The sequence below is a fragment of the Carassius gibelio genome, chromosome B8 (assembly GCF_023724105.1).
Source record: "Carassius gibelio isolate Cgi1373 ecotype wild population from Czech Republic chromosome B8, carGib1.2-hapl.c, whole genome shotgun sequence".
NCBI lineage: Eukaryota > Metazoa > Chordata > Actinopteri > Cypriniformes > Cyprinidae > Carassius > Carassius gibelio.
Genome location: NC_068403.1, coordinates 3,847,451 through 3,874,073, shown reverse-complemented (window position 1 = coordinate 3,874,073; position 26,623 = coordinate 3,847,451). Strand labels below are relative to the sequence as shown.

The following is a 26,623-nucleotide window of genomic DNA, read 5'->3' as shown; positions in this document are numbered from 1 at the left end:
TTATATAAATTTTTAAGGTTAAAACTTAAAGGTTAGTATGCATTCCCTTTTCAACAGTGTCAGGACGTTAAATATCACGCACCTTGAATTCTATTCTATTCTATTCTATTCTATTCTTGTAAACCCCCTTAAAAAATAAAAAAATAAAAACTCTAGTGAGAACACGAGCGCGCGCTCTGTTAGTTGGACACTAGATGGCGCGCGCTCGCTTCTTTTCCGCGCTTTAGCTCTGAGGTAAAAAACAAACAAGAAAACAGTTTATCGTTTTTATTCTCTAAATTAACTTTCCTCAAAGCTTTCCTTAGGTAAATATTGTGAAGTAAATAAAATGAAGTGTGTAATTGAAGGCAATGGCATTAAAGGTAGGGCACAATTTTACTCTTATCTAAATAAGGCTAAGTTAATGTAAATATTTTCTGACCGCCTTCCGTTAAACGTTAGTTTTTGTTGCTGATAAACATCTCTATTTAGTTTTTGGAAAAGCAGTTCATGCTCTGTCAAGAATTGGTGATGAGATATGGTTGGATCCACTGGAGAAAGGGGTACGTTAAAGTTAAATCTGATATATATAAGGTTTGGGCCCTATGAAATCCGTTTTATTTTGGTCCAAATTCTGTTTTTTTTTCCGGTTTATTTTTATGGATTTCATTTTTTTTTCTGTTAAAATTTTTCTCCACTCCTGTTTTTAATGGTTAAATTAAATTGTATTAATCAAAAATCATGTCTAATTAATTAAAACCATAAAACGTATACATTTTCACAACAATTTATAAAAAGTTGAACAAAAATTACGTTAAAGTTAAATGTTTAGGGCCCTATTAATTTTTTATTTTTTTTTCTTCACTATATGTTTTTTTTTTTTTTTACCTAATTCTGTGTTTTAGCATGTCTAATTATTTAAATGCATAAAACAACTTAATTTATTCAAATTTATTCTTAAAATACCCTTATGAAATGTTTTCCCCCCTCAGAAATTCTGTTGTGTATTTACATTTTTCTGGTTAGTCATTAAACATTAATTTAACATATCTTTTAATTACTGAAAATTAAGCTAACTTTATTTTTGGTAAACAAATTATTTACTATTAAAAAATAAAACATGGGAGAAATATGTGATTATTCCTTTGAAAAATAGTAGTAGTAGTAGGCTATGTACAGTCTGCTGAACAATAGTTAAACATTTCTGGCAAATATTTGTCTTTAAACTAAACAGGACTTTTATTTTGACGGGTTTCCGTGAATACCTTTACAGTTCTGTGTATGAGATGTGACGCTAGTTTTACTCAAATCAAACGGTCAAATGCTCATGAAGTGACTCTTAGTGCAGTTCTAGAGATGTTGTTCATGTGTTTTCGTCCTCATTTAGTGAGACGGCAGACGTTGAAATCACAACGAGCTTCGCGCGCTTCCATTTGTGTAATAAGCGAAGTTGCGCTTCTGAGCCATTCATTAACACATCAATATATTGTGGATAATAACTAAAGTCAAAATATAATGAGCTGCCTTTGATTAATTGACAGCATTTTTGGGCCTCATCATCTAAATTAGGTATGTTAGGCAGCTCACAAGGTTTTAATGCACAATCTTTTCGTTTTCAGTCTTAATCTTTAATTTTTGTCTAAGATTAATTGGTAACACTTTACAGTAAGGTTCCAATTTGTTAACATTAGTTAATTGTATTTGTTAACATGAACTATCTAACGTTATCTTATTTGTCTCTCATTTCTGATTCTCTGTTTCTCTCATCTGTAGTTGGCTGTAAGGACAGTGAACTCATCTCAATCGGCTTATGCCTGTTTCTGCTTCACTCCTCTGTTCTTCCAGCAATATATTCCAGAACCAGACATTCAGAAAGACTGTGAAGCAGTAAAATGCAAGTTAAACATTAAGGTACTAAACGCCAACCACAGTTTTCTTTAAGTCTTGCAGGATTGGATGATGACGTTATTACTCCAAAGTTTCCGTGGGTCTTAAAGAGGTCTTAAGGACTCCTTATTCAGTCTTCCACAAATTAAAGCTTTAAAAAGGTCTTAAATCAGAACAGAAAATCTTAAATTCTTGGCTTACATTCTTAGCCATGGAATTAAATGTTGCATGCACTGTAAAAAACAAACAAAACATATATATTTCTAGATGTTTTTGCCTTGTTTTCCAATACAAACTTAAATGAAGATATATTTACTTTACATGCAAAATGAAAATGTAAAGTCTTGTTTTCTGAGAAATGTAACAAAATCAGGGTGAGTTTATACGTACAACAAAAATCTGACAACATGGCATGTCAATTAAGTTGCTTTAAATTAATTAGATTTTTCTGAAACAATTAGCAGATATTTTTCTTTGGTTTATGTTAACTATAATAACTTCATTTTGATCCATTTCTCAGAAAGGGATCTTAACTTTTGCCATTTTGTATATACTGTACTATATATATATATATCTTAACCAATAATATTAATACCCAGTGCCTTAACTCATATCCATCATTAATTATTAATTCCTAGTACAGCATTTACTAATTATCCTATGCTTTTTAATAATTTTCAGTGTGTACTTCCACTGTTCCGCTGTGCATCATGGAGAGAGCGCAGTGTGGACAAATGTGAGATATCCATCAACATCCCAAATAGCAGGGTGATATTTCAGTTTCACTGCAGACACGGTTAGTTCTATTGCATTGATTCTGGAACAGATTGGTGTTGGTGGATGTAATCACAGGGTGATAGCACACATCACTGGACTCTCTTCTGTGACGATGAGATGCTACAAATCATTTCCATATTGTATAATTCATCACAACTTATCACATTAGTTCTAATCAAGATGTTGGCACTTACATGTTTTAGGAATAACAAAGACCTATAATTTGGGGTATCAGGAATGTGAAGCTTTGCAGGCCGTGTTCCCAGCTCACCTCTGTCCAAATGTCCTAATGGCCCAGTCCAAGTAAGTGCACAAATAATTCAGCATTACTTTTTCTGAAACTCTTTGTGGAGTAGTTTGTAAAAAAAAATATTGTAAGTTTTTAAGTTATAAAAACAGTCATTGTCTGTGTCTGAAAACCTGCTGTATTATAATTTCTGGGCATCATCGTCTTGAGCATCCAAGCCTTTTTGATGCACATGCTATGTAGATATGCAGCTCATTAGGTTTTAAGACACAGTTTTTAGTTTCTAAACTTAATTACATTAGTTATTAGTTGAATAACTGGTCACCATACTTGGCTACACGTCACTTTTATCATTCACTTCACTTATTAACAGTGCTTTAAGTGGGCCAGTACACACCGGTACTCAGTACCGCCACTTCCAAATATAGCTCTTGAGTGTGCCGCCACCTCTCCGTGCGCCCAGAACGTGCTTTTAGCGTACCCTTCAGGAGTTTGTAGCGGGTTCGCGAATCATTTGAGTCAGTTTGGGAGTTCAGAGCGGGATCGCAAATCATTTGAATCAATTCGGGAGTTCGGAGCGGCTTCGCGGATCATTTGAATCAATTTGAGCGTTCGTATAGGGTTCGCAAATCATTTGAATCAGTTCGGGAGTTCGTAGTGGGTTTGCGAATCATTTGAGTCAGTTCGGGAGTTCAAAACGGGTTCGCGATTCATTTGAGTCAGTTTGGGAGTTCAAAGCTGGTTCGCGAATCATTTGAGTCCGTTTGGGGATCGCGAATCATTTGAATCAGTTCGGGAGTTCGGAGCGTGTTCGCGAATCATTTGAGTCAGTTCGGGAGTTCAAAGCGGGTTCGCGAATCATTTGAGTCAATTTGGGGATCGCGAATTATTTGAATCAGTTCGGGAGTTCGGAGCGTGATTCATTTGAGTCAGTTCGGCAGTTCGAAGCTGGTTCGCGAATCATTTGAGTCAGCTTGGAAGTTTGAATGCAGTAATGCAGTAGCTCTTTCTAAGGGAAATTGTATTTATGTTCAGTAGTTCTTTCTAGCTCAAGCAAATCCACAAACTAATAAAAGGATTTATTATTAAAGTTGCCTGTTGACTGCTGTATATAAAAGCCCTTCAATAATAGTTGCTGTTACCTCAGGGGATGAGGGGAGTCATCAAAAAAAAAACAGAAAATAATTTTTTTTGTCTATAATAGAGTACCTCTTTTGGGCCACTTAAAGCACTGCTTATTAACAAAGATTAATAAATACGTCACATATTTTCAATGTTAGTTGATGCATTAACTAATGTTAATTAATAAGACCTTTCATTTTTAGTAGAATAGTCAAATTTATAAGCTAACTTTAAGCCATTTTTGTTTTTCAGACTTTTAGGTGACATTGTGGTGCATTTTCCGGTTTCCCAAGAAGAGGTCACTCTTTCCATTTCCTCTTTTAAAGTAACCTTGAAGACCTTTTGTGAGGATGAAAATAGTAAGGAAACTTTTGCTGTCTTTATAGCATTCCACTAGCATGTAGTTCTCTAACTATTATTGTAGTATAAACCATGAATATTATGAATATTACATATAATATTACACAAATATTTGATGCATAGGGTTATCAACTCATTTGAATATTATTGTAATATTACAATATATATATATATATATATATATATATATATATATATATATATATATATATATATATATATTTATTTATTTATTTGCAGTAAAATTATAATTAAATTAAAATTACAATATTATAATATTTTTTTAAAAAGGCCTAATTTAAAATTACTTAAATGTACAGTATGATGAGGTCATGTGGTACTATTGTGTTTCTCATTATATAATGCCTATTGCTTAACTTATAATATTATATTAATAATGATATATTTGTATGGTTCTTTTCCCAAGCTCAGAGTGCTTTACAATCAACAATAAAAATAAATACACTGAAAACAGGACAAATACAATAAACAATAGACTATACACGTCAAACTCCACAGACAATAATGGAATCTGAGCCAAATGAGTGCATATATATATATATGCTGGGCAACGATTATTTAATTTGAGCCCATTTCATTTGACTATTGTGCTCATTCTGTTTAGCAGTCCCTGGCTCAGTTGGAAGAGGTGGACAAGAGCACGGTTCAGTTATATATAGATCATTGAGTGTGGGCACTAACCGTGATGGAACGTAGATCTTCTGATATGTGCTGCATGATTGCGTGAATATCTCTGAGCAGCAGAAGCAATAGAAGTGTAATATATTGTAAGAGGGCCGTGTGTTACCGTGTCCCATATACGACTCACAAAGTTAACAAAACGATGCATTCCACTGTGTTGAGCGAGAGCGCTTCTCTGCTATTGGAAACTTCCTATTTCCCTCTTATGAAGTCATGATTATGAGCTCATTGCATTCTTTTCTGTTAAAAACAAAAGTGGACAGTGGTTTGTGAATGTGGATGCTTAGCCTTAATATTTTGATCAGGAGCATCCCCTCCTGTGACCCATGATTTGTCTGTATATGTATTTTAACAAGTACGACATGTTCCTGGATCAACATCTTTTTCAACATCTTTTGTTGATCCTGGATCAACATTATTATTAAAAATATGGACTTAAACCAATCCCGACCCCTAAACCTAACCCTACCCATAATTTATTCCTAAAATCAGTGTGAAATTAACAAGAGTGTAGAATCACCTTACCCTGATTTTAATCCTAAAACAGATATTTCCTGAAAAGTGATATCTGAATTCTGATTGGTTGATTGGAATGTTGTTCCAGGATCAACAAGGATGTTGATCCAGGAACATGTTGTACTTGGTGAAATCACGCTCACCATATATACAGAGCCAGTGAGCAACGGTCTTTCATATTAAAAAAAACCCTGAGTTATCACGTGCTAAAATAATTGTCAGTATTAATTAATGAATGTATTAATTGCTTGTTTGTTATCAGACTGTATCAGAGGCATGAACACCGAGCTGATGCTGCACGCAGATGAGTTTGACTATTTTCAGGTTGGAGAAGATTCAGCTGTGACCTTCTGCCTCAAAGAACTGAGGGTAAATGTTCAGCACAGCATGTTTTAAATATACAGGATATAGTAGGCTTGTGCTTGCTTGTGTTCCCGTGCAAGTATGATTTATTTGATGTTTGTACTGGCGAGTGCACGAGGATCTGTCATATTCATTTTTATTGCCACTTATTTCTGTCCTGGGATGTCCAGTAGTCGTTGTGCCTATCATATTCATCCAAGCGAGTTCAGAGGTGTGTTATGCATGTAAACTGAACAGACTACAATGTTCTTTTAACTCACAGCCAGGTATGGTATTTTATTTATTTTGTTGCATTAAAATGCAATTTTGCATTCCTCAAAAAATGCATTAGTTAAGCATTTGTATTATGCAAAACATGCAAAAATACAAAAAAACTAAACAATAAAAAGTTATATGATTGCGTCCGTGATTTTGAAATTGTAATGCATCCAAGATAAATTATAAACATCATGTTGTTTTGTATCCTTGCGCTCAACTTTTGACCCTGATTTCCACGGAGATTTAGTGGCAGTGGATTATGCCCAACAGTTCCCACCCTTTTCACATACGGGCTTTGGCTGTGTGTCAGTGGCGTAACTTCTTGGCAGGTCACAGTGTATTTGTGTCAGTAATTGATGCAGTGGGACAGATGCTTGGATTCGAACCAAATAGCCTGTCACAATGAGTAACAGCACTGGACAGCACACTGTGATCTGGACACACATGACTGACCTTCTCCTCATGCAGTCTTAAATGGGGTCAAATACATCTGTACTGATCAGTGTGTCCCTTGTGTATAAAATACTGTTGGAATCTGTTTTTTGACGGGTATTATATTAAATATTATTTTAGTAATTAATAATAAATTTTAAATAATTGATATCTGTCTATCTAACATAGATAGATAGATTGATTGATAATTAATATACTAAACATAACTTTAATTTGTGTAATATATAATTAATAATATAAAATATAAAATTTGAATACAATTATATGATGTATAATTATATATCTATCTCTCTCTCTCTCTCTCTCTCTATAAAATGCTAACATGCTATGCAGAGCTTGACATGAACTTTTTTTACTCATCAGCCACTGTGGCTAGTGGTTTTCCAAATTTACTTGCAACTCAGTATTTTCACTGGCAAGAATTTTGTTGTTGGGATGTTACGTTTTATATAACTTACACAAAATTTATTTTAATTGATTTCCAGATACTTTTTTACCTATTTAAAGGATCTTTATTTCCCTAACCATATTACATACATGCACCGTCTTTCATATCAAAACAATTACATTTTATTATTAATTTTACTTAATATAATAAGACAGTAAAGGGCTGTTGCCAGTCAAATTGAATCAGTATTAGCAAAATCAATCTTTCCAGTGCAGAAGAAACCGAAGTGACTGAAGTTACATTCAGATGCATTTACACAGACAGATGTAGCTGAAATATAGCATGAATGCATTTATACTGCAATATTATAAAATCATAAATATTGTTGTGAGCTTGGTGTTTGAACATAGTTTAGATATCCAAACAAAATATTAGTACACAAATGCATTTGCTAATTACACGACGTGGCGCTGGACTGAAACTAGCAAACACACTTGCGCTGTGCCTTGTGTTGCATTGCGCCGGGTGTATTATAGGGCCCTTAATGTCAAGCACTGGTGTTATATATATATATGTATATGTATAAATGAAAATTATTATTTGTTATTTACAATATTTATAAGTATTATTAGTTTATAAGTATTATTAATTATTTATTGTTAAATTGCTTTTAGGGGCTGCTGTCCTTTGCTGAGTCTTATGGTCTATCAGTATCTAGTCAGTTTGGTGTGGCTGGACAGTAAGTATTTTAACTTTTTTAATACTACATCCACATGCATTTAGCATAAAATCATACAGTAATCATACTATACATAACCAGCTAACACTGTAGTTGATTCTGATCTCTTTCAGGCCTGTATCCTTCTCTGTAAAAGACATGACGCTGGAGGCCCATGTTGTGTTGTCCACCTTAACGGATCCAAACCACAAGAGCCCATCTCAGCCTGTACCTGGGTATTAATTTTTTTCTCCTTTTTTAACCTGAATGTACTGTATGTTTAAAATTTACTGGAACAGTTCACCCATAAATGAGCATTTGGTCATGATTTAATTACATTCATGTTGTTATCAACCTGTATGCCTTCCTTTTTTCTGTGAATATATTTAATAATCTGAATCTATATGATAGCTTTTTGTGTGAATGCTTTTGTGTTCCACAGAAGAAAGTAAGTCTTATGAGTGCAATTTTCAGGCTTTGGGTAAAATATTCTTAATTATTTGGCCCATATAGGTAAAATATTCCACCCGGTAACATTGTTTCATAGAATCTAATTCCTGTAATGTAAAATTATGGTTGCAGTGCAAATGCAAAATCAGTGACATATAGGAAATATAATCAATGACATATACAGAACAAGAGCTGTTACATAATTATCACTTTAGCTCATCCAGTCCAGGCAGTGATGTCACTGAAGTTGCTCCGCCTCCTCGTGGCATTTGTGCATATTATTGTTTCTGTGTGTCAGTGTTAATTTTGACACGAAATTTTAATTTAGTTTTAGTCTTAGTCTTTTGACTATAATTCTTTTTAGTTTTAGTCAATTTTTAGTCATCTGATTTGTTTTAATTTTAGTCTTATTTTAGTCGACTAAAATTGCTTGGTATTTTAGTCGACTAAAATAAGACTAAAATCAATAACAGATTTACTAGACAATTTTTTTACAACTGGTATAGGAAACAAACTTAACCAAAATATATAAAACACAAATTCAACTTTATTTCAACACAACTGTGTCTATATTTCGATTCAAAAGCTTTTATGCAGCAACAAACACTCTCATGATAATGTAAACAATAACTAGCTGCCAATTGACCATCAATAAAAGAAAAATAAAGTTAGGTCCAGGACCTTAAAGCTTAGAGCTGAGCTGAACAATAACTGCATACATTTAAAGTAAATATTTAATAAGTTGGGTGGATAAAAAAAGTAACAAGATTTTATAAGGTATTCATTTGTCTAGCAATATTGTATGTTTTAAATACTACAATATTGCTAGATTAGTATGTATAATGATAGGATGTGAACATTCACGTTTCACATGACTAATATAGAAATATTTGTGATATTGTCAACAAGTAGAACATTATAAAATATACTAAACATTAGTATCAATCAAATGTATGTATCATAATATTACGTATTAGTATTGTGCTCTCATCTAACTTGAAGAAGGGGCTATTTTAAAGTACTTTTCAGTTCGTAATATTTAATACTACAACATCCACGCACTGCAGTCTTCCAATTTTGCTTAGCTCAATAAACAAAAGAACATCGTTGTGAAATTACATTTGAGAAAATGTCCAGGTGGCTCGTCTGTAAATGTCTTTTCAAATTGGTTGTGTTGCCACGAATGAGCGCTCCGTGTGCTTTACAGTTTGTTTTGTTTTGTTCGTCGTCAAACGTGAAGTGAGCTGTGGACATTTTGTCGCTCTTTTAGACATCACCTCTTCGAATGTCGTCTTCCCGGGAGCTCATTTAAAAACTGAAAATCTTCGCTTCACGTCTCAATAAGTCAGGCTCGGATTGGTTCTCTTCTCTCATGCAGTCTAGCCCAGTGTTGCCAACTTCTTTCAATGGAAAGTATCTAAACCCTGACTGAAAAGCCGCTAAATGTCGCTAGATGACGTCACACGCTAATTAGCATATTCATGACGTAAGTGCGTCATATTATCTTGCCCTTTCTGTGCTCATGTAATGCATTTTAAGGCAGCTAAAATTTTCAATACAAGTTTTTAATTATTATATTTTAATGTTTCTGTTGTCCGACAACGGAATTAATATTATAATGAATGAAACGCGGTCCATTAAGACTACATAACCAGCTCTCAAATCCTATTTATGACAATGTCTAATGAAATCACATACACATAAGATTAAGATAATGATTGTACTGTGATTTCGGCTATACTTGTATGTAAAATAGAGTTAGAAGCAACAGAATATATATTTTTAACTGAAAGTGCTGCTCCTCTCTGCTCGCCGAACATAACAGATGCACAGAGAGAGAGGCATGTGTGCACGCTGGGAGAGGGAGAGGGAGAGAGAGAGATAGAGAGAGAGAGAGAGATAGAGAGAGAGAGAGAGAGAGAGAGAGAGAGAGAGAGAGAGCTCGTGCGGCAGTGTCGGAGACTCTCAGAGACTAAATAAGGTCTGTCAAAAAAAAAGTCGCTAGATTTGTCGCTAGTCGCTTTTTTGGAAAAAAGTCGCTATGGGGGTCTGAAAAGTCGCTAAATCTAGCGACAAAGTCGCTAAGTTGGCAACACTGGTCTAGCCTGTTTTGCCAGTTCTTTTGTTGATTCCTCGCATCTCTCCCGTCTGCTGATTTGATTTTCGTCACAGTCTATTTTCGTCTCGTCCTTTATTCGTTGACGATAATGTCAATCAATATAGTCATAGTTTTAGTCTCCATCAGTGCCTTCTTTTTTAGTTTTCGTTTCGTTTTCGTCTGCAAAAATATATTCGTGACGAAAATAATGACGAAAATATTTAGTCAACGAAATTAACACTGCTGTGTGTTATGCTCCAGCAGAAACAAACATCTGGGTCACCTGTTGCACGCAACTTACGTCACTGCTGACTGTTTAAATACATTCAATAATTTATGCTAACACAAGCTAAAGTAAATAAAAACTCTTGATTTTTTTTTTATCTTTGATTTTAAAAGGGCAAAGGGTTTATTTGAATAGATGTCAGCAAAGCAGTTTAGTTTAAAGACAAAGTCTGTCATCCAAAAACAAGGCGATTTATGTTGATTCTTTGGCTATAAATGATTTTTAATTATTATAATAATTAAAATAATATAATTTATTTATTTATAAATGTCATATGTATTTATAATTTTTATTTACTTTTGAATATGAAATATAATATAATATATATATTAATTAATCATATAATAAAAATATTTTTTTACATTTATAAATATTATATATTATTTTATATTTAAATGTATATGCAAATTATAAATACAAATTAAATGTATATATCAAAAGTTATATGATTATAATTATTATCATATAAATATAAGTAATAATATTATATAAATATAAGTAATAAGTATATTTTACCCATTATACAATTATAAAAAATACAATTATAAATGTTAAAATAAATATTAAAATAATCTATATTAAAATATAAATATAAAACTATAGGTTTATTATTTTATTTTATATTATTTTAATCTATAAACTAACATTACATCTTATAGTTAAAAATATCTAAATGTTATGTTACAAATTTATGAAAAATAATAAAATTACACACACACACACACACACACACACAATTATATTATAAATAGAATTAAATGTAATTTTAAATAGTTGCAATAAAGCAAGTATATAGCTTAAGCATGAATAAGAGTAGATCAAATTGTCATTCACTTTTATTTAGTAAATGTTTTAATCTAACGTGATTTACAAATGAGGAGCCACACAGTGGATTACTATAAGAAAAGGAAACAAAAACGTAAAATATTTAAATGGATGCAGACAGCAAAGAGACAGACAGTCATACAAGTTTGAAATGACATGAGGGTGAGTAAATGATGACATAATGCTCATTTGGAGTAAATGAGATCATTTTAATAAAGAGTGCCCAAATTCCCTCTTTGTGGAGTGGATAAACAGATCGTTGCTAAGTTGAAACAGTTGTTGTAGTTGCTTTGCTGTCACGAGCAGTGGAGCATTTGTCCCGTGGGATGCAGTTCTGGAACAGGGCCAGACATGAACATAGAAATGTCCCGCCCCCCGGGGCTCAATTCACATATTCAGGCATGCATTCATCTTTTCTTCACACACCCTCCCCCACTGACTCCATGTGATTCGTCCCATCTTTCTTTTGCCTCTGCTGTCCCTCACACATGCCTGCACATGTTTTGTTAACCATAGCGCTCACATCACTCAGGCCTCGGTGAAAACTCTTTGCTTACAGGCAGACATTTAGTAAAAAGTTTTTCGCCCATTAAAAATAAATAGCATGTTTTTAGAATATACACACTCACATAAGATGAGAACTTGAGTCATTTATCAGACACATTTATCCAAAACAACTTACAGTGCATTCAGGCTGTACTTGTTTTTGTTTTTTTTAATCAGCATGTGTGTTCCCAGGGAATTGAACCCATGACCTTTTGCACTGCTAACACAATGCTCTACCACTGAGCCACAGGAACAGCAGTACATCAGACTGCAATGGATTATGGGATTTGTTAGGACATTTTTGTTAGAAATTATTTTATCCCACATGGAAAAAACCTATATAAACATATATGTTTCAATTTAGGTTTTGATATAGGTTTTAAATATATGTGACATATATAAAATTGGCCGTTTTCCTATATTATATGTACATATATATGAACATTTATATGTACACATATGCACACATATATGTACATATATGCACGCATATATTTAAACATATATGTACACATATATATGTGCATACATACAATTTCATATTTTCGCACATACATAAGTTCTTGCATAATTTTTTTCGTTAATTCTTAGTTTTTGCCTTGATAATAGAAAATATGAGCTAGGCATCATGTATGACAGTCAAAAATGGGATATGAGCTACAAAATGACCAGATCCTGCCATTAGCTAAATAGAAGACATATCTTGAATGTATATTGCTTATATGTGGATATGAAGAAGCAATACAGGAGACCTATATTTCCTATATATGCACATATATGCACCTCAATTTTGCCTATGTGTGGCATATATACGCATATATGCAGCATATATTTGGATATACACTGCATATAGGTTTCATATATGTGCATATATCCACATATAGGTTCTTTCCATGTGGGATTCTGTGTAACAAGGGTCATTCATTGCTGGGGTGTGTTGAACAAACTTTAGATGAATTTACCTAAAACTCCAGTAAACCTCATGCTTCAGGAGGATTTGCATGAACCATTTATTTCCGAAATGTAATTTTTTTTGTATTATATTGTATATAATATATTGTACAATTATATAAAACATATATAGTATAAAATATATAGTTAATGAGAGAAATTTTTTTTTATATAGTACTATATATATATATATATATATATATATATATATATATATATACCTCGTTTAACGTTTATGTGAATTAAAAAGGAAAATGTGCAAGATTTAGTGATTAACATAAATATTATCTTTGGAAAATTATTTTGATATAAAAATAGATTGTTGAATACCTTTCCAGATTTATACATAATCACAACACAAGGCACTATGCCATTATTATTATTATTATTTTTAAATGAATTAAAAAGTATGCCTTAAATTTCTGTGATTTGAACTTTTTTTTATTCCACCCACTAATGTTTTTTTTGTTTCCTAATCCTTATTTTCTTTGTCTTGTTTTATGATGCTTTCACTAACACATTTTTTAATATTATACCAGGCCAATCATGTTTGGTAACTTTCTACAGTTCAATAAAATCCTTGCATAAAAAATAAACAACAGTAATAATAAACCTTGTTCTCCAGAGCTGGAGGGGGCAGAAGAGCTCTTAATGCTGCTTGTTTAAAAAAACCAAAAAGAACCAAGGAACAGAGAATTCATTGGGCATGTTTAAATGATTAAATTGTAGCTTCAACAACAAATACCAGTCTGTTTTTTTTTTAGGGATGATTGTCCTGTCGACGACCCCAAGATCTCCACAGCAGAAGTCTCCACATGTGAAGGCCCTATGGAGACAGAGGTGTGCGTCGATGATGGTGAACAGGTGGCTTCCAGTCAGGGCAGTGAAGTTTTTAATCCAACCCCTCATATGAGGAAGATGTTTCAGCTTCAGACACCTGGAGAGATGCTGCCAAGACCCAGACTGGCACCTGAATCGACTTTGACTACACCAGTAACACCAGCCACTTTCAAGGTTAGAGTCTTCTATCAGACAAACAATAAATTGCATATAAAGCCTAAATTCTTTTTCTTAAGCAAACACTGATCATGATCATTTAGCATTTGAACATGATTTTTCCAAAGGATGTCTGGATAATCAAATAAACCTAAGTTGGTCAGTCTAGAAAGTGTTCGTTTTGAAATATCACTAACACTTTAGGCTTTATATGCAATTTATTTCTCATTTACTTTATAAAAATCTGTCGACATTTGACAGAAAAACACACCTGAAACTTAACTTGCTGAAAGTGTACAAATGAGCAGTCAGACAACAGAAGGTATGTGCTAGATAGTGTGCAACAGGTTTTTCAGCAAGTTTTGGTAAGAGGCCTTAGAAATGGATGTGTCAAATATAATACATCAGGCTTTACAAGCCACTACAAAATAGTAAGACATTGTTTTTATCTCTCTACAAAACTTGTTTGAGGTATTTAAGAAGCAGCATTTAGATTAAATGATTTTTAATATCACAAGAAACATAAATTGTGTCCAAACCAAAAGTCTTTCTGGGGTCTTTTATTCATTAAGTCATACTTTTTTTTATTTGTATACATGTATGTATCCATGGGATACAAAAATGCACCAATTTTGTTGAATGATCCAACTACAATTTGGTCAAAAAAATCCTCAGATGTTTGCATTTACTGTAAAACTTGTGGGTCTCTTTTCAGATCCGCTCGCTGCTCTTTGGGGCTGTATACACTGATGTAGTAGACAGTAAAAGTGTGGATTTACCCAGCCTGGCCTGTGCCAGTGACACAGAAGAGTGACTCGAGTAACAACGTAATCTAACCTCACACAGGTAACACCTACTGCAAGAATGCATGGACTTTACAACACGATGTAGCCTACAGTAGCTCAGTAGATTATAAAGACAACCCACAGTGTGTTAACACAGTTCTTCCGTTTAAGGTTAATATGATTTAAAATTTGATGTTTTTCTTAAATATTGCTGTCGAGGCCATCACTAGGTCTTGTTAGGGCACATCTTGTATTACTTTGCTAATGTAAGAAAGGTGTAAACCAGTTGTTTGCTACTGTTTCTGTTCTACCACAAACATCTTTGTAATGTAATTTTTTTTTAATGAGTTAAAAATGTTCTTGAAGAGGTAAAAGGAAAACTATAAGACTGTAGTAAAGTAGGGCAGGTGGGGCACAATCGCTTTCTGTTGCATAGCTGAGGAGTGTCTACCTAAACACACAGTTCAGATGAGTTCGGTTACTGTGGAGAAGATAAATCAAAACAGACACATTCTTGAGGATTGAAGGACTCCATGTTCTGTGTGTCCACCGATGACTCAGAGGAAGCTTTGACTCACTGCTGCTCGAGAAACGAACGTTATATAAGTCTGCAGCAATAACTGCTATTGTACGCATACCTCACCACATCCTCCAGAGAAAGCCTTGTGCTATACATGACCATTGAACTAAAATATATGTCAGTTAGAAGCTCGACAAATCAGATCATGTCAGAGTTCAGCTGGACAGCCATGCAAAACAGAATAACTTCATTTAGCACCACTTTTAGAGGCATTTTGTCATTTCAGCTCTTAATGTGATGGTTAAATCGATCGCTGTTGCATTAGTCCATGCTCATAATGTTGGGGTCACAACCATTGCTGCTGGTTTTGTTGACTGCTGACATACAAATTTCATCTCCAGCCACTGGCGATTGTAATGTGATCAGTATTTTAGGCTCTCATGCCCTTTTGTAACAATTTACACCTCATTTGAGCATTAAATGTAAGTTAGTTACACTATAAAATGTTTACCGGCATGATGCATGTAAAATTGCAAAAAAGAAAAGAAAAAAAAAGAATGGAAGCATTAAAGCGTGTCATTTTGTCACTTTCTTTTCTCTTTTCTCTTGTATTCATCCCCATGATATCCAAGATGTAAATGAGTTTGTTTCTTCATCAGATTTGGAGAAATGTAGCATTGCATCATTTGCTCACCAATGGATCCTCTGCAGTGAATGGGTGCCGTCAGAATGAGTCCAAACAAGTGCAAGTAATCCACAGCACCCCAGTCCATCAGTTAATATGTTGAGAAGTGAAAAGCTGCAAGTTTACAAGAAAAAAAACCATCACGAAGTTTTTTACTTTACTCCTGTCACTTCAGGCCAAAATATGATTCCATAAGGCTTCCTCCAGTGGAAAAGTCCATCAATCGTTTTCCTCTCACATCAAAATCCACCCAAATATTTGTTTAGAGGTGTTTTGGCTTGTAAACTGTGTTTGAACTGCGCATATTTCTCTGGTTCAGACAAGATGACTTTTCAAAGGAGGAAGCAACACTATGGATAGAGTACTGGTATTTTTAGCTGAAAGCAATCTGTATTATTTATTTGTGGAATATTGTGATTCTGACAGCACCCGTTCACTGCAGAGGATCTATTGGTGAGCAAGTGATAATGCTATATTTCTCCCAATCTGAAGAAACAAACTCATCTTGGATGGCATTAGGATGAGTCTGTCTGAAGCATATACAATTTTGGAAACACTAGAACTAGATCCCCTTTTCTGCAGGTGGCCTTGAAGATTCATCTGATAGTGTAATCCAGTTAATTCATCAGGGTGCAAATGTGTGATTATAATATCTATGTGGCTGAAGTAAGCATTGGTGTCTGTGTGGGTGGTACACATCGCTCTCCTGCATTGTGAGATGCTATACTTCATCTAAAAATAGGTGTTTAATTATTATACATGCCTCTTGTGAAAGTCAGTTTAATTGAGAAATTACATGCAGCATTTGTTCTTTTAAAAATACATTTGTCACACAGCAGGACCATTAAGTAAACTTCAAAATAGATTTTTTTTCAAGTAAAAAAAAAAGCACCCAGCTCTGATAAAATTACAATTACAGTTTTACAATTAAAAATGTATTTGTAAAGTGTTATGCGTGTGTGTGTGTGTGTATATATATATATATATATATATATATATATATATATATATATATATATATATATATATATATGAGATTATTAAGAATGTATTTTTTAAGATTATTAAATGTGAAATTTCTTCAAATAAATATTAATAACAACTATTGACAGCATCTCTGACATTATCACGGAACATAATTTACACTCGTCAATTTAATATTTACTTTAAAACAGCGAAACCGTAATTTACTGTGAAAAACTGTGACCTACAGAAGTTATAAAAATATAACTTTATTAGATCATGTGATCCATGACATACCCACTGAAAGCATTCACAGATGCTAGCATTAGCTTTGTGCGTAAACACCTTGATGGATATTTTAAAATTACATTTTACAAAAAAAAAGCAAGAAAAATATTTTAACAGAATCCACACAATTATCAAATATACTCTCATATACATCTGATGTGTAATAGGCTACACTTTCCAAATACATACATGCCATATATAAATATTCAGCCGGTTTTCCAAATATCTACACATCGTAAAGTGGTTTAAGTGGAACTGCTTTACATCTCAACACATCCCACAATCCCTTGCATTTTCTTGTTCTGCTGTCATTACGTAAAAAATTTAATACGGTTTTAAATTAATAAATATTAACGGAAAAGGTCTCTGTCTTCCCTAGTTAACTGTAATTTGCCCTGTAATTTGAATCACTTAAACAAAACACCCATGAGAACTTGTTCTGCTAAAGCGTCTCCACTAATTATTATCTCAAAGGAAAGGCATTTCTATGGTTGATTGTTAACTTTGACAGCATTTTGATGTTGTTAAGCTTCATAATCAATCTAGTACTGTAAAGTTATGCCTCAACATACTTCCCAAAATACAAACTGTCCATTAGCTATTGAAGAGTTTGTAGTAGTCACTCGTGCCAATAAACATCACATCTCAGCTGGCATTCAGCATATGGCTATCCAGAGGTTACAGATCGAGTGTCTTTTTAAATGGCAAGTAAACAGGCAACATGTACCATCTCAAGACTCGTGTAACTTAAGCACATCTCCCATTGGCCTTTTGCAAAGTTAAACACTCCCACTGTTTGACGCATCTTAATGTCCTTCTTGGGAATTTTCTTTTCCCTAATCAGATTGTTATTCCTGTCTTGCCCATTCTTTCTCAATTTTTGGCTTCACAACCTTATCATCACCAAAATTTCTGGATGACTGGGTGAGTGTTCAACACCTGTTGTAGCCCTTGTCAAACATAACTCAATGTTTCCAGTCCGTATCAAGGTGGTCTTTGACTTGAGCCTGCAGACTACATCATTTGAAGAATGGTCTAGTAAGGCCGAAGAACCCAAGGAACAGATGTGGGATCCAAGTCCCTGCCAGAAACAGAAAACTCAGACAGCCCTCAATCCTGCCAGCAGGACCGAGAGGAAGACAACAAGAGAAGCATTCTGCTGCCCTTGCGAGCATTAGTCTGTGTACTCTGCTACAATTGACAGCAGAACGGTGATGTCATCTGGTTTTCCTCCTTTGGGATGAAAATGTAGAGGGAATTATGTCAGGCAAATGTCAGCATTAAAATTTACTCAACAATTACAAACCCTGTTTGTAAGGAGTGTAAAAAATGCATCAGTCTGATAATGAATTTAATGCATTTAATTCAAGTAACTGAAAATAATATAATGCAAGAATATAATTTAAGCCACTGAATTCAAGTAAATGAAATGGCAAATGTTGCTTTGGCAAAAATAGTGAAATCGAAATTGGTCAAATTTCCAAGTGCACTGGTCTGATAAATTGCATACTTTCAGTGGAATGTAAATGCATCTCAAATGCGTAAAATGCAAAGAATTGCAATAAATTTGTTGTCAGAGCAAATGCATACACTCTTAATGCCAATGATGACTATCAGCAAGACCATTATCTCACAGAAAACTATAAAGAGAAAGTCGGTCAAGAAAAAGGCTTTCTCATTTTAAAATCAATACATCTCACCTGTGACATTCAAGCCATTATCGCAGGCAAACTGTGCAAATGGAGACATGTAATTGGGGTCGTATGCTAGAACATGGGCCTGTTCTGCAATACTCTTGGCTGTTTGCTGGATGCTTTCATAGTTGGTATTCTGAAAGAGGACACAATCCGTATTAGTGCCAGTGTAGGACAGAAAAGTGGACCGACGGAAGTGTTGTTCATGGATGTTTGGTACCTTGAGCTTTTTGAGTTCTTGTAAAATCATGTAGTCTGGCATGTTGTCAAAGAGACCATCTGTAGCAGTGAGAATGATGTCCCCCAACTGGACATCGAAGGACGAGCTATCGGCAGCCTCAGGGCTGTGGGAAACGAGAGAACAGAAAGTTGTGACCTAAAAATCCAAGTAAACTTTAAATAGTTTAGTTATGAAATGTGATATTCTGGATTTGAAGGTTCATATATGAGTTTGGAACTCTGAAATATAGCAAGCACTGCTGTTTGCTGACCATATTTAGGAGCACAAGTTTAGAGGAATAAAAGCAGTTTCAGTCTAAGAAGCTTATCTTGATCCTCATCACAGTATGAAGCACACGGAATCAGCTGTGAAGTGTCGTGTTCTGTTCCAGGAAGTCTGCGGCAGACGCTATGTATGAATACACTGGCTATCTTTCCCTCCGTCTGTGCCAGACTGGCCGGCCAGCCCCAGGTCATGTGGTTTAAACATGATACTTATTTTGGATAAAAAATTCTGAGATATTAAGAAGTGGAAACAGTTCTAAATTAGAACGGTTTAAGATTCAGACCCACAAACTGTAGAATATCTGGCCTCAGAGAACTTCTTCCACTAGCTCATCTGTCAAAAAGAAACCAACTAATTCCTGGATTTATAGAGGCCACGCTAAGGTCATCTCCACTTGCTCCATTGGCAAAATTTAAACTGACCGGATGTAGCACAGAGCGAGAAGAGTCCAACAACACCGCTTAACCGTGATAATGTTACTGTAATTACTGTACTGTACTGTAATGCACTGATTTAAGGTCATGTTCACCAGACATCGATCAGAAATGTTTTTTGGCAACGTTTAGTGAATGCACAACTTAGAGCTGCAAGATTATTCCAAATAAAAATGAAGTGTGGCTAAGTATGGTGAGCTGTACTTTGTGTACTGTAATTTGTGCTCTGCATTTAAACCATCCAAGTGCACACACACACTGTGAACACACACACTGTGAACACACACCCAGTGCAGTGGCCAGCCATATTTGGTGCCTTGCTCAAGGGGTCTTGACATATGTCAGAGAATTTAAAATCAATTTCAAACTACATATGTGTATTTCATGTTACAGGTCAAAGGATGTTACAAATCACAGGATCAGTTGATGTTAAGTTGCAGAAAACATGTTAAATGCTAAAGGGTGAATTTAGTCACATAATCTTTTCAATCATGCAAATTGCATTGACCCAGAACTGTTTACAATTTACTCAAATTTACCAACGTTGCACTTTTTTTTTTAATGATTTCAGCAATCAGTCAACATTGCAATCAAATCAAAAGTGTGATTCAACCCCTGAATTGTGAATATAAAATAACTGGCACGGCACCAACTTACCTAAACTCACTGGTTAAATCCTATGTGCCCTCCAGAAGCTTGCGCTCTGCAAGTGAACAACGCCTTGTGGTGCCATCCCAAAGAAATTCAAAATCACTCTCACGGACCTTTTCCTGGACTGTGCCCAGCTGGTGGAATGACCTCCCAATCTCAATTCGTACAGCTGAATCTTTACTCATTTTCAAGAAACATCTAAAGACTCATCTTTTTCGCCTGCACTTAACCAACTAATACCAGTACTTTTCTTTTTCTTGTCTTTTTCATTTAATTAAAAAAAAAAAAAAAAAATAATAATTTTTTATATACACCTGGCTATGCGTTCTATACTAGACTAACTGAGACTTCTCATGGCACTTGTATTCTGTTGTTGTTCTCTTGTTGACCTGACTGCTTCTATTGTTCTCATTTGTAAGTCGCTTTGGATAAAAGCGTCTGCTAAATGATTAAATGTAAATGTAATGTAAATGTAAAATATTAGTAATGATCAATTCATTAGAAGAACACATCTCAAAAAGCTAGAGAGTAAATCAGTGTTGTAAATAATATTGAGGTAGTAGATTATTTATTGGCTATAAATAGTTAAGCCAGTAAATTGCAGCTTAAAATTCTATCCATTTTAGGGTATGTGCACAATTATAATTTATTTCTTTTGACAGTTTAAGCTTCTGAAATAGGAGCAGGAGATCATTACATATCCTAAACTTCGAGGAGACGGTGCTGTGTTCACACGGAGTGACTCATTTCTCACCAGGAGGAACTGATAATCCAGTCGGGTTAATAACCAGGCTCACAGAGTGAGGACCTAATCATGCTCTCATAGTGAAAGTGACATTCAGCCAAGTATGGTGACCCATTCTCAGAATTTGTGCTCTGCATTTAACCCATCCGAAATGCACACACACAGAGCAGTGAACACACACACACACACACACACACACACACACACACTGTGAGCACACACCCGGAGCAGTGGGCAGCCATTTATGCTGCGGCGCCCGGGGAGCAGTTGGGGGTTCGATGCCTTGCTCAAGGGCACCTAAGTCGTGGTATTGAAGGTGGAGAGCGAGCTGTTCATGCACTACCCCCAACTACAATTCCGTCCAGCCCGAGACTAGAACCCACAACCCTTCGATTGGGAGTCCAACCCTCTAACCATTAGGCCATGACTGACATACTGACAGCCAGTGGATTACGCCTCGCTCGCGTCGAGCTCGGGGACACAGTGTCGTTGCATCATCAGAAAGCGAGAGGAAAAAGTCACATAACAGAGCAAACGGACTCACCTATCACTGAGGACGGAGCCTTCTGCCTCAGGAGGGGCGATAGAGAGCTGGAAAGGGGTGTTGAAGTAGTGCTGCTGTTCATCAGACCTGTGGACCACCTCTCCTCCTCGAACCACCAGAAAGCCAGAGTCGCCCAGGTTTGCCGTGTGTAACCGGTGACTCTGCCTGTCTAGTACCACGAGACACGCTGTACTGCTTCCTAAAGACAAGAAAGAACCTTAGTCAAAACATAGGTACATTAAAATATTCATTTCTTTTTAAAATGCCCTACTGAGCCACAGTGTTCACTATTTATTTTTAAGTCATATTATTTAACTCTTGTGCTCTGCTGAAAATAAGTTTAGCTCATATGGTCTTTCCAGTGTAACTTTGCCCACACATGGTATAAACACAACTGCTCTCCCTAAAACAAAACAATTATAATTTTTGTACTTTAAGGGTTTTTATTTTCTCCTACTTGTGTTTTCGGTCAAAAATGACCAGTATTTAAAATATTGACTGTAAATCTCTCATTATGCTAGATCATCACCAGATCTTTTCTTTCAGGTTTTGTATTTTGAAATTCTTGGTCATAAACCTCATAGATATGAGCATATGCACCTCTGTTTTTGAGTGATACAAAGGCATTATTTGTGGATAATTCTGGCAATGTTCACTCAAAAACTAAGCTGCATATTTCAGATCAATGAGGCCTACGATCAATCAGTTCCAAAAAGAAATACCAAACCTGTGCTATTTGAAAGAAAACATATTCAGTCATTTCTAACTGTTACAAGTATAACAAGGTGGGGGAAAATATATTACAAACATTAAAGAACCTTTCAGTAGTGATCAGTTCTTAAAATAGCCATTTTCTTAGTGTGAAAAACATTCTAATACTAATCTAAAGAACACTTTTCCTCTATAAAAAACAATGGAATGTAAAAAAAAGGGAGGTTTTATGTATGTTGAATGCTTTTCATGGAACTGCTGATGTCAATGAAGAAGCGTTATTTTTAAGAGTGTAATATCAAACCTGGAATATCCCTTTAAACGGGCCAACAACAAAAACTGCCATTAAGCTTTGAATCTTTGCAAATTTACCAAAATCCAATCTTGTGACCCAGTACACTCTGTTTGTGGCTCATCCAGTCCACAGCGTGTTTTTAAGAGCAGCACAATGACTCGTTTCTGTCCATTATATTTTAGTTACTTCTTTGATCTCATCCTGAGAAAAAAAATGAGCCAAGGCCCTTCCCAAAAACCATTTCCCCACCAAGTCAGGAAAAATAAAACTTTACCCTTAATTGTCCCAGAACATAACATCCATTCCTCAGTTTTATGGCATATCCGTTTGTACAGTCTCACATGTCTCTGCATGCAGAGTAAAGTAAGTTGCCACTGCATCGAACACCTCAGGTGGGAATGATAGTCTGACTCTAAAGTTACATCACAGTCTGTGGATACTTGGACTAAACGTGTTGCAAATGTAATGATTAAAGAGAGGAATTTTAAGCATGGAAAATTAGTTGAACTTCAGTTTATACACAACTGAACTTTGTTTTGTAGTGAAAGCATGACGCATGCTCTTCTGTTTACGCAGTTTTTTAGTGTAAGTGAACAGAACACCTAATTGTGACCGCGCCTGAATTGAAGCCAGAGCATAATGCTGCAATCTCAACAGCGTTAAACATATTAGAATATAATCTCCCTAATGTTTTCTTTAGAAAACAGAAAATATATTTGAGAAGTAAATCAAAAAAATATACATTTAAATGCAAATGCTTTTTCTGCAATTAATTTTAAATTCCATTGTACAGCATTGTACAACACTTCCATTTTGTAGCTTGAAATGAATTCACTACATAATCCATAATCTAAAAAAGAATGTTCTCACCTAAGAGTGGTACTTTGTTCTGAAGTAGCTCATAATAGCTGGTGGTGAGGATTCCCACTGGGTTGCTTGGCACAAATCGTCCTTCTTTGACCATCCTCTCACACGTCCTCATGAGCGTCCCAGAGAACTGTGAGGGATCGACTCCATAGTCACGCCAGCCACCTACTCCATCAGCTACACCTATAGGTCATAGAAAAGACACACAGTTAGGACCAAAGCCATTAGAAGGCAGTAAAGACATTTAGAATGTTACAAAAGATTTCTATTTCAAATAAAAGCCTTTACACTTACCACAAAGATTTGAACCAGCACAACCGTTTTCAACATTAAAATAATAAAAGACAATGATAAATAATACATTATATTTTACTTAAGAATGGAAAAATGTTGCCAAAAGCTTTCTATCACAGGATTACATTTTAAAAATTACATTTTACTAAATATTACCACAGAAAATAAGTGTAATAATATTTCACAATATTATGTTTTTTTATTGTATTTTTAATCAAATAAATGCAGTCTTCATGGGCAGAAGAGACTTCTGTTAGTGAGATAAAAAAAATAAATGTGACATTGTATATGGAAAAACACATAATAATCAAACATTAAGTAAATGAAATGATTTGCAAGATGCGCTGGCCATGAATATTAAGAAAGCAAACGTTTACAGCCTACACCCCACAGATGTCATGTGCATATCCAAATCTGTTCACCAGACGGGGAATTTTCCCTACGAAGCGCTCCCAGCTTCCCTTCTGACAGACAATGAGCAGGAACCCTCGTTTCGTGACCATACAAGGAAAGTCCCCTCACATCGACCTGCATCCTCTCTAAAAGCAACTCTGGGATTTCCACAGCTAGATTTTATGGCTTAAAGTTGCTCAAAAGTCTCTGTTCTTCCTTCTTACAGCCATTTCAAAGACAAGAACCCATGGCAGAACCCTGCCCATGTGTTTGAGCTGCAGAAGAGGATTTATATCCCGGGTTAATTTGACTTTGACATACGGCTGTCCAAAGTAGGCCTTGGCAGATGCTAAGAGACCTGCTAACATGTTTCCGTTTGAATTTGGAGGCGTACTTCTTATGAGTGGGTTAAACGACAGACAAAACGGGTACAAGGACTAATCAACTTTGAAGACTACTAAAAAAAAGGCCTTCTAAAAATACAATTAACTAATTAATTCCCAAAAGAACGAAGCATGAACTAAAAGAATTGCTTCCTTTGAAGATTGGCACTCTTAAGCACAGCCATACTCAAGACAAATGAAGACTAAAACCCTGGTCTGTTCTCTTCGATGTTCATCTTTTGTTTTGCACCCATCTTTCAGACTGACTTCCTTGTAACTGAAATAGTGGGTTTTATGTCACATATAAACTAATGTGCACTCTTGATAACCCTAACAGTTTAAATTCTCAGGTTACAAACAATGTTGTGATGTAACAGGACTATTAGGTTATGGATTAGTATTAAATTCCAGCAGCTATATCAAATGATCTACTTTCACTGCTACCCATGTTTACATTTTAATTAAAAGGTGTTACACTTACTTTGCGTAGCATAACACATGATTCTTTTTAATATCTTATCTCAATTTGTGCTCGTAACCCTCCATATCGAAGAACAGAAAGTACTGTGTGGTGCTTTTTTAACAGTAGCTAAAACAGTTCAGACCCTCCAGTCACGTGGAGTACTAAACCATAGAAAAACTCCCACTCGTTTTATACTTTGTTATTGTTTGCTGACAGCTGCAGCAATTCTGGGTTCATTTTATTACATAGTAAATGTATACATGCAACAAGCATGCACACAATTTAATATATGTAAAAAAGAAATAAAAACATCAAAGGGGAAAATAAAGAAGCAGAACATTAATAACAGAACATTTTCTTCTAATGTAATAATGAGACTGAAGAAGGGAGTCTGTTTCAAATTAAAAGTGGGAGCACTTCATAATAAAATAGTAACAACACTCTAATAATGATCTTTGGAATGAAAGGACTGGGTCATTTCAGTAGGTTTATGGAATGCGTCGTTCTTAACGCTACTGACGTCACAATGGGAAATGATACTTTGTTGCAGCAACATTGCTTTAAAATTCGATTCAGAACGTTCGGCCCGTCTGACGAGTGTTACAATAAATTGTGCTCCATTATTTATAGTAACAGTAATAACTATGATGAAGGTTTATTATGTAAAATGTTTTTCAGTATAATAATAAAATACATTCAAATAAATATTAATGTTAAAAGTAAGATGAAACCGGTGTATGCTAATATACAGTGTGATGCTGTAAGGCTTTTGTTGATGCCACCGATGTGTGACGTCAGAAGCGATTCTTTGCATGTATCACAAAGAGCCTTTAATCGTTTTAATGATTACATACCTAGCACATCAGCAGACTTGTGTCGGGCTATGAAGCACGCATCGTCTCCATAACACATCCCTTTCTTCAAGATCCCCTTCCGAAAATCCTTCCCGAAGCCGAAGCTGGCGGACACCAGGCTGTAATCGCGGCTGTCGGTTTGAGAGAGTCCGCCGATGACCGCTCGGGCCACCAGTCTACCGTACGAGAGAACGGACAGCATCACCCCCGGACTGCGCTGCAGGGGTGCTTGGGTTAGTTAGACTACTCAACAACAGATGCGCGGCTCGAGACGACGTCTGGAAGTGTCACAACAAGCAATCCACAATGTCAATCAGCGACGTTAAAACAGCATCGACGTTCATCAACTCTCTCTGTGTTTACGGATCAGCTCTCCATAGCGATCGATCCGATGCGATTCAGAACATCCACATCGATCCGGGTGTTATGAAACTCTTTCTTCTCGCGCCGAGCCCCATCGCTGCGCGCTCGCGTTTCTGTTCGTGAACTGCTGCCGAGGGCCGCGACGCGACTGAAGTCTTGTGACTGCTTTGACGTCACACGCCGTTACGCAACCCCTGTAATTTTAATAAAATTATTAAAAACTAGATAAAATATAGACACCAATGAAAGATACTCGTTGAAATA

The 26,623-nt window shown here is 35.3% G+C and overlaps 2 protein-coding genes across 2 annotated transcripts; one reads left to right on the top strand and one right to left on the bottom strand.

The window, feature by feature from the left end:
• Positions 1–328: 328 nt before the first annotated feature.
• rad9b (RAD9 checkpoint clamp component B) lies at positions 329–17,299 on the top strand. Its single transcript, XM_052564285.1, has 11 exons — positions 329–362; positions 472–542; positions 1,753–1,890; positions 2,548–2,662; positions 2,847–2,946; positions 4,265–4,371; positions 5,853–5,959; positions 7,727–7,791; positions 7,905–8,006; positions 13,691–13,940; positions 14,638–17,299. Exons 1-11 carry the CDS (start codon positions 329–331, stop codon positions 14,734–14,736), a joined length of 1,188 nt encoding a protein of 395 aa, XP_052420245.1. The 3' UTR covers positions 14,737–17,299.
• Positions 17,129–26,505, bottom strand: LOC127963651 (protein phosphatase PTC7 homolog). The gene is made up of 6 exons (XM_052563670.1): positions 25,997–26,505; positions 23,613–23,792; positions 21,737–21,935; positions 19,078–19,201; positions 18,864–18,993; positions 17,129–18,396 (listed from the first exon to the last, which is right to left on the bottom strand). Exons 1-6 carry the CDS (start codon positions 26,196–26,198, stop codon positions 18,338–18,340), a joined length of 894 nt encoding a protein of 297 aa, XP_052419630.1. The 5' UTR covers positions 26,199–26,505; the 3' UTR covers positions 17,129–18,337.
• Between the last annotated feature and the right edge of the window lie 118 nt (positions 26,506–26,623).

What these genes read in the sequence shown, in the direction of transcription:
- LOC127963651 (XM_052563670.1), bottom strand. Translation starts at nt 26,198, where the DNA reads ATGCTGTCCGTTCTCTCGTACGGTAGACTGGTGGCCCGAGCGGTCATC. An exon ending in GAACAAAGTACCACTCTTAG is followed by an intron (nt 21,936 to 23,612) that starts GTGAGAACATTC and finishes TCTTGTCTTTAG; the next exon opens with GAAGCAGTACAGCGTGTCTC. An exon ending in AAGAACTCAAAAAGCTCAAG is followed by an intron (nt 18,994 to 19,077) that starts GTACCAAACATC and finishes GTCCTCTTTCAG; the next exon opens with AATACCAACTATGAAAGCAT.
- rad9b (XM_052564285.1), top strand. Translation starts at nt 329, where the DNA reads ATGAAGTGTGTAATTGAAGGCAATGGCATTAAAG. An exon ending in TGAAGGCAATGGCATTAAAG is followed by an intron (nt 363 to 471) that starts GTAGGGCACAAT and finishes ATCTCTATTTAG; the next exon opens with TTTTTGGAAAAGCAGTTCAT. An exon ending in CTTTTGTGAGGATGAAAATA is followed by an intron (nt 4,372 to 5,852) that starts GTAAGGAAACTT and finishes GTTTGTTATCAG; the next exon opens with ACTGTATCAGAGGCATGAAC.